The sequence below is a fragment of the Pipistrellus kuhlii genome, unplaced genomic scaffold (assembly GCF_014108245.1).
Source record: "Pipistrellus kuhlii isolate mPipKuh1 unplaced genomic scaffold, mPipKuh1.p scaffold_m20_p_3, whole genome shotgun sequence".
NCBI classification, from domain to species: domain Eukaryota; kingdom Metazoa; phylum Chordata; class Mammalia; order Chiroptera; family Vespertilionidae; genus Pipistrellus; species Pipistrellus kuhlii.
This window is the reverse complement of record NW_023425529.1, coordinates 91,044,841-91,057,887: the sequence shown is the minus strand read 5'-3', so window position 1 is coordinate 91,057,887 and position 13,047 is coordinate 91,044,841. Positions and strand designations below refer to the sequence as shown.

Here is a 13,047-nt window from a genome sequence, read left to right as displayed (position 1 = left end):
CAATGATTCTCTCTCATTGATGTTTCTATCTCTCTCTCTCTCCCTCTCTCTTTTTCTCTGAAATCAATAAAAATATGTTTAAAAAGACAAAAGAAAACAAAAACTGAGGCTTGCTTTCTTTCTGGCTGACTCCAGTCTCACAGGCGGCCAGAAGCCCTGCAGATTCTCACAGCTGGATGTTACGTGGCCACTGGTCCCAGCTCTAGTGCTCTGGGCAGTGGACCTCAATCTTCTCAGGGAAGTAAACCTCCTGTAGTTGAGAGATCCCTCCTCACTCTCAGCTTTACACCCATGAAAGCTGGGTCAGCTCCCTCTCAACCTCACCCTTCATACCAGTCCCCAGATGTTTTCTATCCTTCCTTGATATGTCTCCTCCTCAGCTGGAGCTCAGTCAGTAATTCCAGATGAATGTTCTCCAACTTAGTTTTATTTCCAGTCTGGCCCTGGGAGGAGGTGCAAGAAAGGTCTGCCTATTCAGCTACTGTCTTCTCTCTCTCTTCATGAAGCTTTTTATTATTCTTGCTGCTTATGTTCCTCTATTTATTCTTCTTACAATAGTCTCTTTAGCGTTTCTTGCAATGCTGGTTTGGTGGTAATAAACTCCTTTAGTCTTTTTTTCTTGGAAGCTCTTTATTTCAAATTCAATGATAGCCTTGCTGGATAGAGTAGTCTTGGCTTAGATCCTTTCTTTTCATTACTTTAAATAGTTCATACCATTCCTTTCTGGCCTGAATAGTTTCTGTTAAGAAATTACCTGAGGCTGAAACCGGTTTGGCTCAGTGGTAGAGCATAGGTCTGCGAACTGAAAGGTCCCGGGTTTGATTCCGGTCAAGGGCATGTACATTGGTTGCGGGCACATCCCCGGTAGGGGGTGTACAAGAGGCAGCTGGTCGATGTTACTCTCTCATCGACATTTCTAGCTCGCTCTCTCTCCCTTCCTCTCTGTAAAAAGATCAATAAAATATATTTTTTTAAAAATAAAAGTTTATTAATTAAAAAAAAACAAGAAAATTAAAAAACCTGATGAACAATATTAACTGTTGATTATAATAGAATCAGAGATACGGGAGGGGAGTGGACTGACAATTCTGGGGGAAAAGGGGAGTGGTGGATGCGGGAAGAGACTGAATATCAACTGTGCACCTATAGATGAGGACAATGGGGAGTGGGGAAAGGGCAGAGGGTGGGGTGGGAACCTGGTGGAGGGGGAAAAAATGAGGAACTTTTGTAACAATATGAACAATAAAGATTGATTTTAAAAAAAAGGAATTAGAGGAAATATTTTAATATTACTATTTGCCCTTTCTCTATAATAGAAATATCAGAGATGAAAGAAAATTAGTAAAATGTAGATATATGAAAATCTTCCACCTGTCAGAATCTGGGGTGCAAGGCGGAACTCAGAGTCAAGTCCCTGCCCACCCATGTGCACCTCAAAATTGCAGGAGACCCAGACCCAGCTGGCCCCACCCCCTTGGGTGAGATCCAAAACCTGCCAGTCAGCCTCAGGTCGCCTGTCAAGCCCCCCTGGGTGGGGGGCACAGCCTCAGGACCCCGGCCCAGTGCTATGGTGGGGGGTGCGACCTTAGGGCCCCAGGGCCCAGCACTGGGGTGGAGGGTGTGGCCTGAGGTCCCCCATCAAGCCCTTCTGGGCAGGGGGTACAATCTGAGGTCCCCTGGGAACTCGGCCTCTGCTGTGGGAGCAGCCATCTTGTGTTGGGGTAGTGGTTGGCAAACTCATTAGTCAACAGAGCCAAATATCAACAGTACAACAATTGAAATTTCTTTTGAGAGTCAAATTTTTTAAACTTAAACTTCTAATGCCACTTCTTCAAAATAGACTCACCCGGGCCATGGTATTTTGTGAAAGAGCCACACTCAAGGGGCCAAAGAGCCTCATGTGGCCTGAGAGCTGCAGTTTGCTGACCATGGTGTTAGGGAAACACCCCCACACACACACACCTTTGTTATGAGCACTACCATCTTTGTTGTGGCATGACAGTCAATTTGCACCTTTTTATTATATTAAATTGATTTGAGAGAGAGAGAGAGAGAAACATCAATGATGAGAGAGAATCATTGATTGGCTGCTTCCTGCATGCTCAAACTGGGGATCAAGCCCTGCAACCCAGGCATGTGCCCTGACCAGGAATCAAACTGTGACCTCCTGGTTCATAGGTAAATGCTCAACCACTGAGCCATGTCGGCTGGGCTACTTTACCAATTTTTAGACTGCATTTTTGTCAATAATCTAATCTATTCACATTAGGATTAATTTGTTGTTCTGTTTAGGATGTTGCCTATCAGCTTTCCTTCTTGATAGATAGCTTCTATTTTCTGTGAATCTCCTCATTATTATTGAACAAAGCTTTTTGGATTTGTTACTAATTTCAATATCAGAAAGTTTTTTAATCTAAATTTTAAGGTAACTTGTTAATTTTAGACAAGACTTTCCTTATGCATTTTGTGATCCTCATCCTTTCATTGTTAAATCCAATATATTTACTTCTCCTATATCCATTGCTGAGTTTATCAACATCAATTCTGCCTTAAACTACTCAACAGCTTCTCTAATTTTACTCTGGTGTCAAAATTAATGACAGAGAATTTAACCAAGAAAATTTAGGAGGGCCTGCATAAGGAGCTCTCAGTCCTATGTGGATCATGAAAGCCCTACTTGAAGAACTCTGTATTATAGAAGTCCCCCTACCTCACCCCCAACTTCCTCATACCCTGTACAAAAGAACTCCTTTTTTTTTTTTTTTTTTTTTTAAATAGTTTTTTATTGATTTCACAGAAGAAGGGAGAGGAAGAGAAAAGAGGAAACATCAATGATGAGAGAGAATCGTTGATCAGCTGCCTCCTGCACACCCTGCACTGGGGATTGAGCTGCAACCCGGGCACGTGCCCTACCAGGAATTGAGCCTTAACCTCCTGGTTCATAGATTGACACGCACCCACTGAACCATGCTGGCCAGACCCAAATAAGTCTTCTATTGAAGAAACACATGGCTTGCATTTTAAGATCAACACTTGCTACCTCCCAGCCATTCTCCACAAGTGGCCAGCCTTATCTACTTCAAATCTACATCATATTTTATGACTATTTCACTTCAAACCTTATTTATGGTTTCTCTATGCACTAGAATAAAATTCAAGTTCCTTAGCATGGCCTACAAGGCCTCACTTGAACCTACTCTTGTCTAGTTCTTCACTTCCATCTGACGTCACTCTTTCCTTGAGTAGTGCACTCTACCTTATTCATCTTCCAATTCCTAAGACAAGTTGAATTCTTGCCTTTTCTGCTATTTACAACAATACTCCCCTGTTACTCTAATGGGCTGTACTTAGTCAGATTTCATTTTTAAATGTTACTTCCTCAGAAAGGTCTTCCATGATCTATTGGGGGAGGGGGAGCAGGCTTAGGGGGATGTCTCTAAGTCCAGCATTCACCTTATCCAATCTCAGACCCCTCAGGCATGTCCCTTCCCCTGTGGGATCAGTCCTAAATTGGAAGGCGAACATCGCACTCAAAATCTGGGAATGCTGGCTTCTAATCGCTGGCCTGCCTGCCTGATTGTCCCTAACCACTTCTGCCTGCCAGCCTGATCATCCCCTAACCACTCCCCTGTAAGCCTGATTGACTGCTGCTCTGCCAGCTGATTGCCCCCAACTGCCCTCCCCTGCTGGCCGGATCACCTACAACAGCCCTACCCCGCCAGCCTGGTTGCCCCTAACTGTCCTCCCCTACAGGCCTAGTCACCACCAACTACCCTCCCCTGCAGGCCTGGTCCCCCCCAACTGCCCTCCCCAGCAGGCCTGGTCCCTCCCAACTGCCCTCCCTTGCAGGCCTGGGTCTCCCTAACTGTACTTCTCTGTGGGTGTGTTCCCCACCAACTGTCCTCTTCTGTAGGCCTGGTTCTCCCTCCCCCCCCCCCCCCCACCACAATTTCCTTCATCTTTGTGAAGGGGTGACAATCAATTAGCATATTTTCACCTCTTTATTAGATAGGATGATATGTTTATAGACTGTCAAACTTCTGAGGGAAGGCAGAGGAGGATGGAAGAGTGGAGTGATCAACCAATGAATTTATAAGTGTATATGCATAACCCAGAGACACAGACAATATAGTGGGGAAGGCTTGGCAGTGGAGGAGAGAGAGAAATGGAGGAAATAAGGGACATATGTAATACTTTCAACAATAAAGATTTATTTAAAAAAAAAAGAATGATATGTTTAGACTTAAATATTATAAACTAGAGGCTCAGTGCACGAATTTGTGCACCAGTGGGCCCCCTAGGCCTGGCCTGCAGGATTGGGCTTAAACCAGCTCTCTGACATCTCCTGAAGGGTCCCAGATTGCTAGAGGGTGCAGGCCAGGTCAAGAGACCCCACAAGTGCATGATAGGAGTAGGGGAGGGATGTGGGAGGGCACCAGGTCGTTTCTTGCCCATCTCACTCAGACCCAATAGACTGGACCCAAGCAGCAAGCTAATCTACTGGTTGGAGTGTGTGTCTGGCCCCTGGTGGTCAGTGCACAACAGAATTAGTGGTTGAGTGGTCTTAACATATCATCAGCATATTAAACTTTGTGGTTTTTTTTTATTTGTTTGTTTTAATATATTTTATTGATTTTTCACAGAGAGGATGAGGAAGGGATAGAGAGTTAGAAACATCAATGAGAGAGAAACATCGATCAGCTGCCTCCTACACATCACTCACTGGGGATGTGCCTGCAACCAAGGTACATGCCCTTGACCGGAATCAAACCCGGGACCCCTCATTCTGCAGGCCAATGCTCTATCCACTGAGCCAAACCGATTTCGGCTATACTTTGTTTAATATAGTGGTTCTTAACCTTTCTAATGCCATGACCCTTTAATATCGTTCCTCATGTTGTGGTGACCCCCAACCATAAAATGTTTCTACTTCATAACTGTAATTTTATTAATGAATTGTAATGTAAATATCTGTGCTTTCCGATGGTCTTAGGCTCTATAGCAGCTGTTCTCAACTTGTGGGTCTCCACCCACAGATTGAGAACCACTAGCAGGGTTGCCTAAGAGTTATTTGTTGTAGGTTTAGCATATATGGCCTTTATTATGTTGAAATATGCTCCCTCTATTCCTACTTTGCTGAGACTTTTTATCAAAAATGGGAGTGAGCCTAGCCAGCGTGGCTCAGTGGTTGAGCATTGACCTATGAACCAGGAGTTCTTTGTTCAATTCCTGGTCAGGCACATGCGTGGGTTGTAGGCTTGATCCCCAGGGTGGGGCATGCAGGAGGCAGCCAATCAATGATTCTCTTATATCATTGACTAGAGGCCTGGTGCATGAAATTTGTGCACTTGTGGGGGGGTCCCTCAGCCTGGCCTGAGCCCTATCACAGTCTGAGAGCCTTCGGGGGATGTCTCTGGGCCTAAGCCTGCTTCCCTAAGCTGGCAGTCGTACATCCTTAGCACTGCAGTAGAGGCGGGAGAGGCTCAGGCTTCTGACAGAGCAGCGCTTCCCCTGTGGGAGAGCACTGGCCATTAAGGGGCAACACTTGCATTGAGCATCTGCTCCCTTGTGGACAGGGACATCAAAGAAAGTGGATGAGTGACCTTAGCATATTATTAGCATATTACAGTTTGATTGGTTGAACGTCCAATTGGATGACCTTTGTTCTCTCATGATGGCCTTTAATTTGAATATTAAGCTTTTATTATATTGGATGTTTCTCTCTCTCTCTCCCTCTCCCTTCCTCTCTGAAATCAATAAAAAAATACTTTTTAAAAATAGGAGTGTGATTTTTAAAAAAAATATATTTTATTGATTTTGTACAGAGAGGAAGGGAGAGAGATAGAGAGTTAGAAACATCGATGAGAGAGAGTCATCGATCAGCTGCCTCTTGCACACCCCCTACTGGGGATGTGCCTGCAACCAATGCCCTTGATTGGAATTGAACCCGGGACCTTTCAGTTTCCAAGCCGACACTCTATCCATTGAGCCAAACCGGTTTCGGCAGGAGTGTGATTTTATCGAATGATTTTTCTGTTTCTATTGATATGATCATGTGATTTTTGTCTTTCAGTTTATTTATGCGATGTATTATGTGTACTGATTTGTGAATATTGTAAACCCTGGAATAAATCCCATTTTGTCATGGTGTATGATTTTTTAAATATTTTGCTGGATCTGATTTGTTAATATTTTGTTGAGGATTTTAGCATCTATGGTCATTGGGAATATTGGCCTGTAATTCTCTTTCAGTGTCTTGATCTGATTTTGGAAATAGGATATTGCTGGCCTCATGAAAGGAAATGGAAAGTGTTTCTTCCTCTTGAATTTCTTGGAATAATTTGGGGAGTCTAAGTGTTAGATCTTCTTTGAATGTTTGGTAAAACTCCCCTGCAAAGCCATCCGAAATGGGTCTTTTCTTTGCTCTGTTTTTTTTTTTTTTTAAATTTTTTTAAATTTATTATTATTTTTTATCAATCTTTATTGTTCATATTATTACAAAGGTTCCTCATTTCTTCCCCCCTCCTCCAGGTTCCCACCCCACCCTCCGCCCCCTTCCCCTCCCCCATTGTCCTCATCCATAGGTGCATGGTTTATGTTCAGTCTCTTCCTCCCTCCCTTTCCCCGATAGTAAATCCCTTTTCAGATAGTAAATCAGTTACTTAGTTTTTTCTCATATCAATAATACCTCCACATGCCCAATGATACACTTCACACAAAAGACATTTCCAAATATTATAGGTCAACCAGCCTCATTCAGGCCCTATCCAAGGCACTCACAGATCAACACCCCAGCGCTATACTAACTCAACACATCCAGATCTAAGCCTTCATCACTTGATTCAGCAGACCCTCAAGTTCCCGCACAAGTTTCCAGCCATGTCTGAGAGGCAGCCTTGGGGCGGGGGCAGGTGAGGAGCGAGCTGTTCTGGGCCTGGCTGCTCCGGGCCTGGCCTCTGTTGCTCTGGTACGTTCCACAACCAGCTGCTCTGGGTCTGGCCACTGCCGCTCCCGACCTGGCTGCTCCAGACTTGGCTGCTGCTGCTCCGGGCCTGGCTGCTCCCAGCCTGGCAGCTGCTGCTCCAGGCCTGGCTGCACCCGACCCAGCTGCTCCGGGCCCGGCCGCTCCGGGCCTGGATGCTCCCAGCCTGGCAGCTGCTGCTCCGGGCCTGGCCGCACCTGACCCGGCTGCTCTGGGCCCGGCTGCCCCGGGCCCGGCCACTCCGATCCTGGCCTCTTCCGGCCTTGGCTACTGCTGTTTTAGGCCTGGCTGCTCCCGACCCGGCTGCTCCGGGCCCGGCTGCTCCGGACCCGGCCACTCCGGGTCTGGGTGTTCCTATATTGGCCACCCTGGGGTTGGCTGCCTCCGCCTCAGGCCTGGCTGCCACTGCCCCAGGTCTGGCTGCCCCAGGCCTCTGGCTGTTGCTGCTCTGGTTCTGGCTGCTGCTGCTCTGGGGCCTGGCTGTTGCTGTTCCAGGCCCGGCTGCCACTGCCTTGTGTCTGGCCACTCTAGGCCTGGCCGCCGCTGTTCCAACATTCTGTCCTTTTTTTTTTTAAATTATTTTTTTAAAAACGCATTTATGTTGCAACGTTGGCTGGTGAGTTGAGTTCTGACTTAGTCTTTGATTTTTCAAGATCTTCTTTGTATTCTTTCTAAGTAATTTTACTATCTTTTGCTCTCATTTGATTTCTTCACATTGAGAACTTCTTCGGTTTCTTCCTCCTTGTCCTGGGAGCTCAGCAGGTTGGCCTGTGGCACCCCTTTGTTCTCCGCAAGCTCCTGCACTGCTTCAGCCTGTTTCCGGGGTTCGCACTGCTGCCCAGGAAGCAGCCCCCGGCCTTGGCTCCACTGCCCGCGCTCAGCGGTCGAAGGCTCGGGGGCACCGCCCCCACTGGGGGCCCCGTCGTCCGGTTTCTTGCTGGCGCCCGGCTGGCCGGTGTCTGGCAGGGGCTCCTGCTCCTCGTCGCGTTCCTCCAGTCTGGAGCTTTTTTTCTCCTTCCTGCTAGGGGAGTCTAGCATCAGAGTCAACAGACTGTCCTGTGCGCGCAATGTGCGCGACTCCGGGGGCTCCGCTTTTCACCACTCCCCCAGGACTCCACCTCACAGCCCCGTCTCCCTCTGCCTGAGCCGGCCGTGGCTCCTATTTCCTTCCCTCCAGTGCAATCCCGCATCAGAGTCAACATTCCTTCCCTTGTGAGCAATGTGCGTGACTCCGGGGGCTTGGCCTTTTGCCGCTCTCCCAGGACTCCACCTCACAGCCCCGTCTCCCTCTGCTTGAGCTTGGGTCCCCAGGGATTGGCCCAGAACTGGAGTTCGGGGCAGTCGAGAGTGGGGCTTAGCACCGCCGGAGGCTTTGTTTCTTCCCGCTAGGGCAATCCAGCATCAGAGTCAACATTCCGTCCTCTGCGAGCAATGTGCGTGACTCTGGGGGCCCAGCTTTTCGCCGCTCCCCTGGGATTCCGCCTCACAGCCCCGTCTCCCCCTGCCCGAGTCTGGGTACCCAGGGTCTGGCCCATATCTGGGGCTCAGCACTGCTGGTTCGGGGGTTCAGCCCAGGCTGGGGGTTTTATTTCCTTCCTGCTAGGGAACACCAGGCAGCACCCAGCCTTCTCCTCCTCTCTGGTTGTGACCTCTCCGCGCGTGTGTGCGTGCAAGCGCACAGCATGTCTCCGTACCTTAGGCTTTTTTCAGCTCATCTGATTTTCCTTCTGGTTTTCTCTTTCCTTCTTGTTGTAGAATTTTCAGTCAGTCTACTACCTGTAGCTCTGGGCAATGTCCACTCTACATTTTAGTTGTATTCCATTGAAATTGTTGTGTGCTGCTGCAGTTAGGTGTCTACCTGAGCAGCCATCTTGGATCTCCTCTGCTCTGGGTTTTTAAATTACTGCTTCTATTTCATCAGTTGTTATAGTCTTATTCAGGTTTTCTGCTTATTCCTGCTTCTTCCTGCTTCATTTATGGGAGATTGTATTTTTTAGAAATTTATCTATTTCATCCTCATTGTCCAGCTTGTTGGCATATAACTTCATAGGATTTTCTTACAATCCTTTGTGTTTCTGTGGTATCAGTTGTCACTTCACCACATTCGTTTGTTTTTATATTTATTTGGGTCCTCTCTCTCTTTCTTTCTTTTTAAAATATATTTTATTGAATTTTTACAGAGAGGAGGAGAGAGGGATAGAGAGCTAGAAATGTCAGTGAGAGAGAAACATCGACCAGCTGCCTCTTGCACATCCCCTTCTGGGGATGTGCTCGCAACCAATGTACATGCCCTTGACCAGAATCGAACCTGGGACCTTTCAATCTGCAGACCAATGCTCTACCACTGAGCCAAACCAGTTTCGGCTCTCTTTGTTTCTTGATAAGTCTTGCTAAGGGTTAATAAATCTTGTGTATGTTTTAAAAGAACCAGTTTTGATTTCATTAATTTTTTTTTTAATCTCTAAGTTATTTATTCCTGCTCTAATGTTTATTTCCTTCCACTTACTTTGGCTTTTTCTTGTTGTTCTCTTTCCAGTTCTTTATGTTTTAGGGTTAAATAGTTTATTGCTGATTTTTCTTGTTTTCTTAGGTAGGCCTCTAGTGCTATGAACATTCCTCTCAGAACTGTTTTTGCTGTGTCCCAGACATTTTGTGTTGTTGTGTATTCTTTTCATTTCTTTGCAGGAGTTTTTTTTTTTAAATTTCTTTCTTTATATCATTGGTTACCCATTCATTGTTTAAAAAACATACTATTTAGTCTCCATGTGTTTGAATGTTTTTGAGTGTCTTTACTGTAGTTGATTTTTCATTTCATTCCACTGTGACTTGAGAAGATGCTTTATATTATTTCAGTCTTCTTAAACTTGTAGAGACTTGTTTTATGTTCTAACATGTGATGTATCTTTGTGAATGATCCATGTTCACTTGAGTAGAATGTATATTCTGCTGCTTTGGAGTGAGATGTTATATGAATGTCAATTAAATCCATCTGATCCAGTGTGTACTTTAGAGTCACTGTTTCCTTGTTTATTTTTTTGTCTGGAAAGTCTATACAGTGAAGTGAGTGGGGTGTTAAAGTCCCCTACTATGTCTGCATGATTGTTAATCTCATCCTTAAAGTCTTTTAGAAGTTTTTTTATTTATTTTATTTGGGTGCTTGTATATTGGGTACATATATGTTTATCAGGATTATATCTTCATACTGGATTGATCCCTTTAGTATTATATAATGACCTTTGTTGTCTCATGATGGCCTTTATTTATTTATTTTTATTATTATTTTTAAAAATATATTTTTATTGATTTTGAACAGAGAAGAAGGGAGAGAGATAGAGAGTCAGAAACATCGACGAGAGATAGACATCGATCAGCTGCCTCTTGCACACACCCCCACTGGGGATATGCCCGCAACCAAGGTACATGCCCCTGACCGGAATCGAACCCGGGACCTTTCAGTCCCCAAGCCGACACTCTATCCATTGAGCCAAACCTATCTTGGCGATGGCTGTTATTTTGAATTCTATTTTGTTGGATATGAATATTGCTACCCAAGCTTTTTTCAATTCCATTTGCCTGAAAAATTTTTTCCATCCCTTCACTCTCATCCTGTGTATGTCTTTGGTTCTGAAGTGGATGTATCATAGCATATAATTAGTAAAGTTTTTGTATCCATCCAGTCAGCTACACTATATCTTTTTATTGGAGCATTTAATCTATTTACATGTAAGGTTATTATTAATAGGTAATTATTTTATTTTTTTTGAATAGGTACTTATTTATTGCTATTTCAATTCTGTATGCCTGCATTTCACTTCTGTTTCTTCTTCTGATTACCGAAGTCCCTTTAGCATTTCTTGTAATGCTGGCTTGGTGGTAATGAACTCATTTCGCTTTTTATTTTTTTTGTCTGGGAAGCTATTTATTTCTTTATCTATTTAGAATGATAGCTGGATTGGATATAGTAATTTTGGTTTCAGATCCTTGTTTTCCATTACCTTGAGTACTTCATGCCATTTCCTCTGGCCTATAGAGTTTCTTTCTTTTTTTTTTTTTTAATATATTTTTATTGATTTTTTACAAAGAGGAAAGGAGAGGGATAGAGAGCTAGAAATGTCGATGGGAGAAACATCGATCAGCTGCCTCCTGCACACATGCCCTTGACCAGAATCAAACCCGGGACCCTTCAGTCCGCAGGCCGACGCTCTATCCACTAAGCCAAACCGGTTTTGGCTGGCCTATAGAGTTTCTGATGAGAAATCAGCTGACAGCCTAATGGGAACTCCTATGTAGGTGAAAAATTGTTTTCCCCTGCTGCCTTTAAGATTTTCTCTCTGGAAGCGAGGCCGGAAGAGCGCTAGGCGCGTAGTGAACTGGGGTCTCCTCGGAAAACAGAAGCCATTGCACCCCACAGCGTGGTGGGGTAGGGTGGGCTAGAAGGAAGGGACCAGGTTCACCGGGACAGGAGACGGACTCTGTGGACCCCCGAGGGCCAGCCCCGCAGTCTTTCCAGAGAGCTGAGAAACCTGGTCGGGTCCGCCGTCGGAAGACCAGACGGGAGCGAAATGAGTCCCTGGTGGGCAGCTGCCGGCCATTGGCTCATCAGGAGCCTCCTGTGGCTAGTCGGAATCCACCCATGGACCTCCAGGACCACGTGGCCCCTACTGCAACCAAGCTAGTGGTCATAACCCAGGGCCGGCTAAGCCTGGAGCACCGGGGTCTCTTCAACCATGAGGTGAAATCTCTGGATGTGGCAAGGCTGCCGAGCAGTGGGTCACTGGAACCAGACACCCCCACATTACCCAGCAAGCCTTCCCCAAGCCCAGTCAGGGCCCAAGAACCAGGCCCACAGTCAAGAGGCAAGGAGAACCAGGTGCCTGGAGACTCTGGCCCAGGCCCACCTAGTCCCCTAGAGCTCCCTGGCTTGGGGCAGCTGCTAGGGGAGCTGCAGGGCCAGCTGATTCTGCCACAGGCCTTCCCCAGGAGGAACCTAGTACAAGAGGCCAGGATGCCATCCTGGGTACTTTACAGGTATGCCATGGTTGTGTGCCCGACCTTACCCTGGTGCTCCGAGGCTGCCAGCCATCCTTGGACCAAGCCTGAGGACTCTGAGAGATGAAGGATCAACAGCCCTGAGCAGGCCCCAGGGGAAGGAAGGCAGAGGAGGAGAGGAGGACAGGGGACAAAGGAATTCACCTTTGCTGAGCCTCATACCTCCAGCACTCTCACTACACACAGAGTGAGCCTGGCTCCACCGAAAGGTCCTTGGCCACCCACATTGCCTTCCACATCTCCGGTTGCCTGGGGCCCTCCCACAGCCTTTGACCTGCTGAAAAGCATCTGGCTAGTAGCCACACCACCTCCTTCCTGGCCCCGTGGGGTCAGCACGCCACAGTCCCTGCCTCAGCTACCATCCCCCTTGTTTTCCCAAACCTCTGCCCTTGACTGGAGTCCTTGTCCCCCTGCCCCACTGCCCAGCCTCTCCTATACAGTGGCCCAGAGCAGCCCAGAGGCCTGGTCCTTTCCACCCATGAGACTGTACTAAGGGGACTAATGCTGGTATAGGGGCAGCACTCCCAGTCACCTCAATAAAATACCTTCCTTCATGGTCCTCTTAAAAAAAAAAAAAAAAAAAAAAAGATTTTCTGTCTTTAATTTTTGGCATTTTAATTATGATGTGTCTGGGGTTGGGCCTGTTGAGTTCTTCTTGCTTGGGAATGTCTGTGCATCCTGAACTTTTACAACTCATTCCTTCATCAGATTAGGAAAGTTTTCTGCCATTATTTTTTCAAACACGTTCTCTATTTTTTGCTCCTTTTCTTCCCTTTCTGTCACAACTATTATGCGAATATTGTTATGTTTCAGGTTTTCATACAGCTAGCTCCCTTAAGCAGTCCTCCTGTTCTTTTTAAAATATACTCTTTTTTTGATTTCAGTGAGGAAGGGAGAGGGAGAAAGAGAGATAGAAACATCAATTGTGAGAGAGAATAATTAATTGGCTGCCTCCTTCATGTCCTCCCACCCCCCATTGGTGATTGAGCCCACAACCTGGGCATGTGCTCTGACAG

At 46.2% G+C, this 13,047-nt stretch overlaps 1 protein-coding gene across 1 annotated transcript in view; it reads left to right on the top strand.

The window, feature by feature from the left end:
- The window catches only part of LOC118729578 (proline-rich protein 19-like), a 35,105-nt gene extending 22,531 nt beyond the window's left edge, over positions 1–12,574 (top strand). Inside the window, 3 exon segments of the mRNA XM_045587776.1 lie at positions 11,375–11,982; positions 11,985–12,063; positions 12,065–12,574. Of these exon segments, the coding sequence (XP_045443732.1) occupies positions 11,375–11,982; positions 11,985–12,063; positions 12,065–12,524 (1,147 nt within the window). The 3' untranslated portion in view covers positions 12,525–12,574.
- The last annotated feature ends 473 nt before the right edge of the window (positions 12,575–13,047 follow it).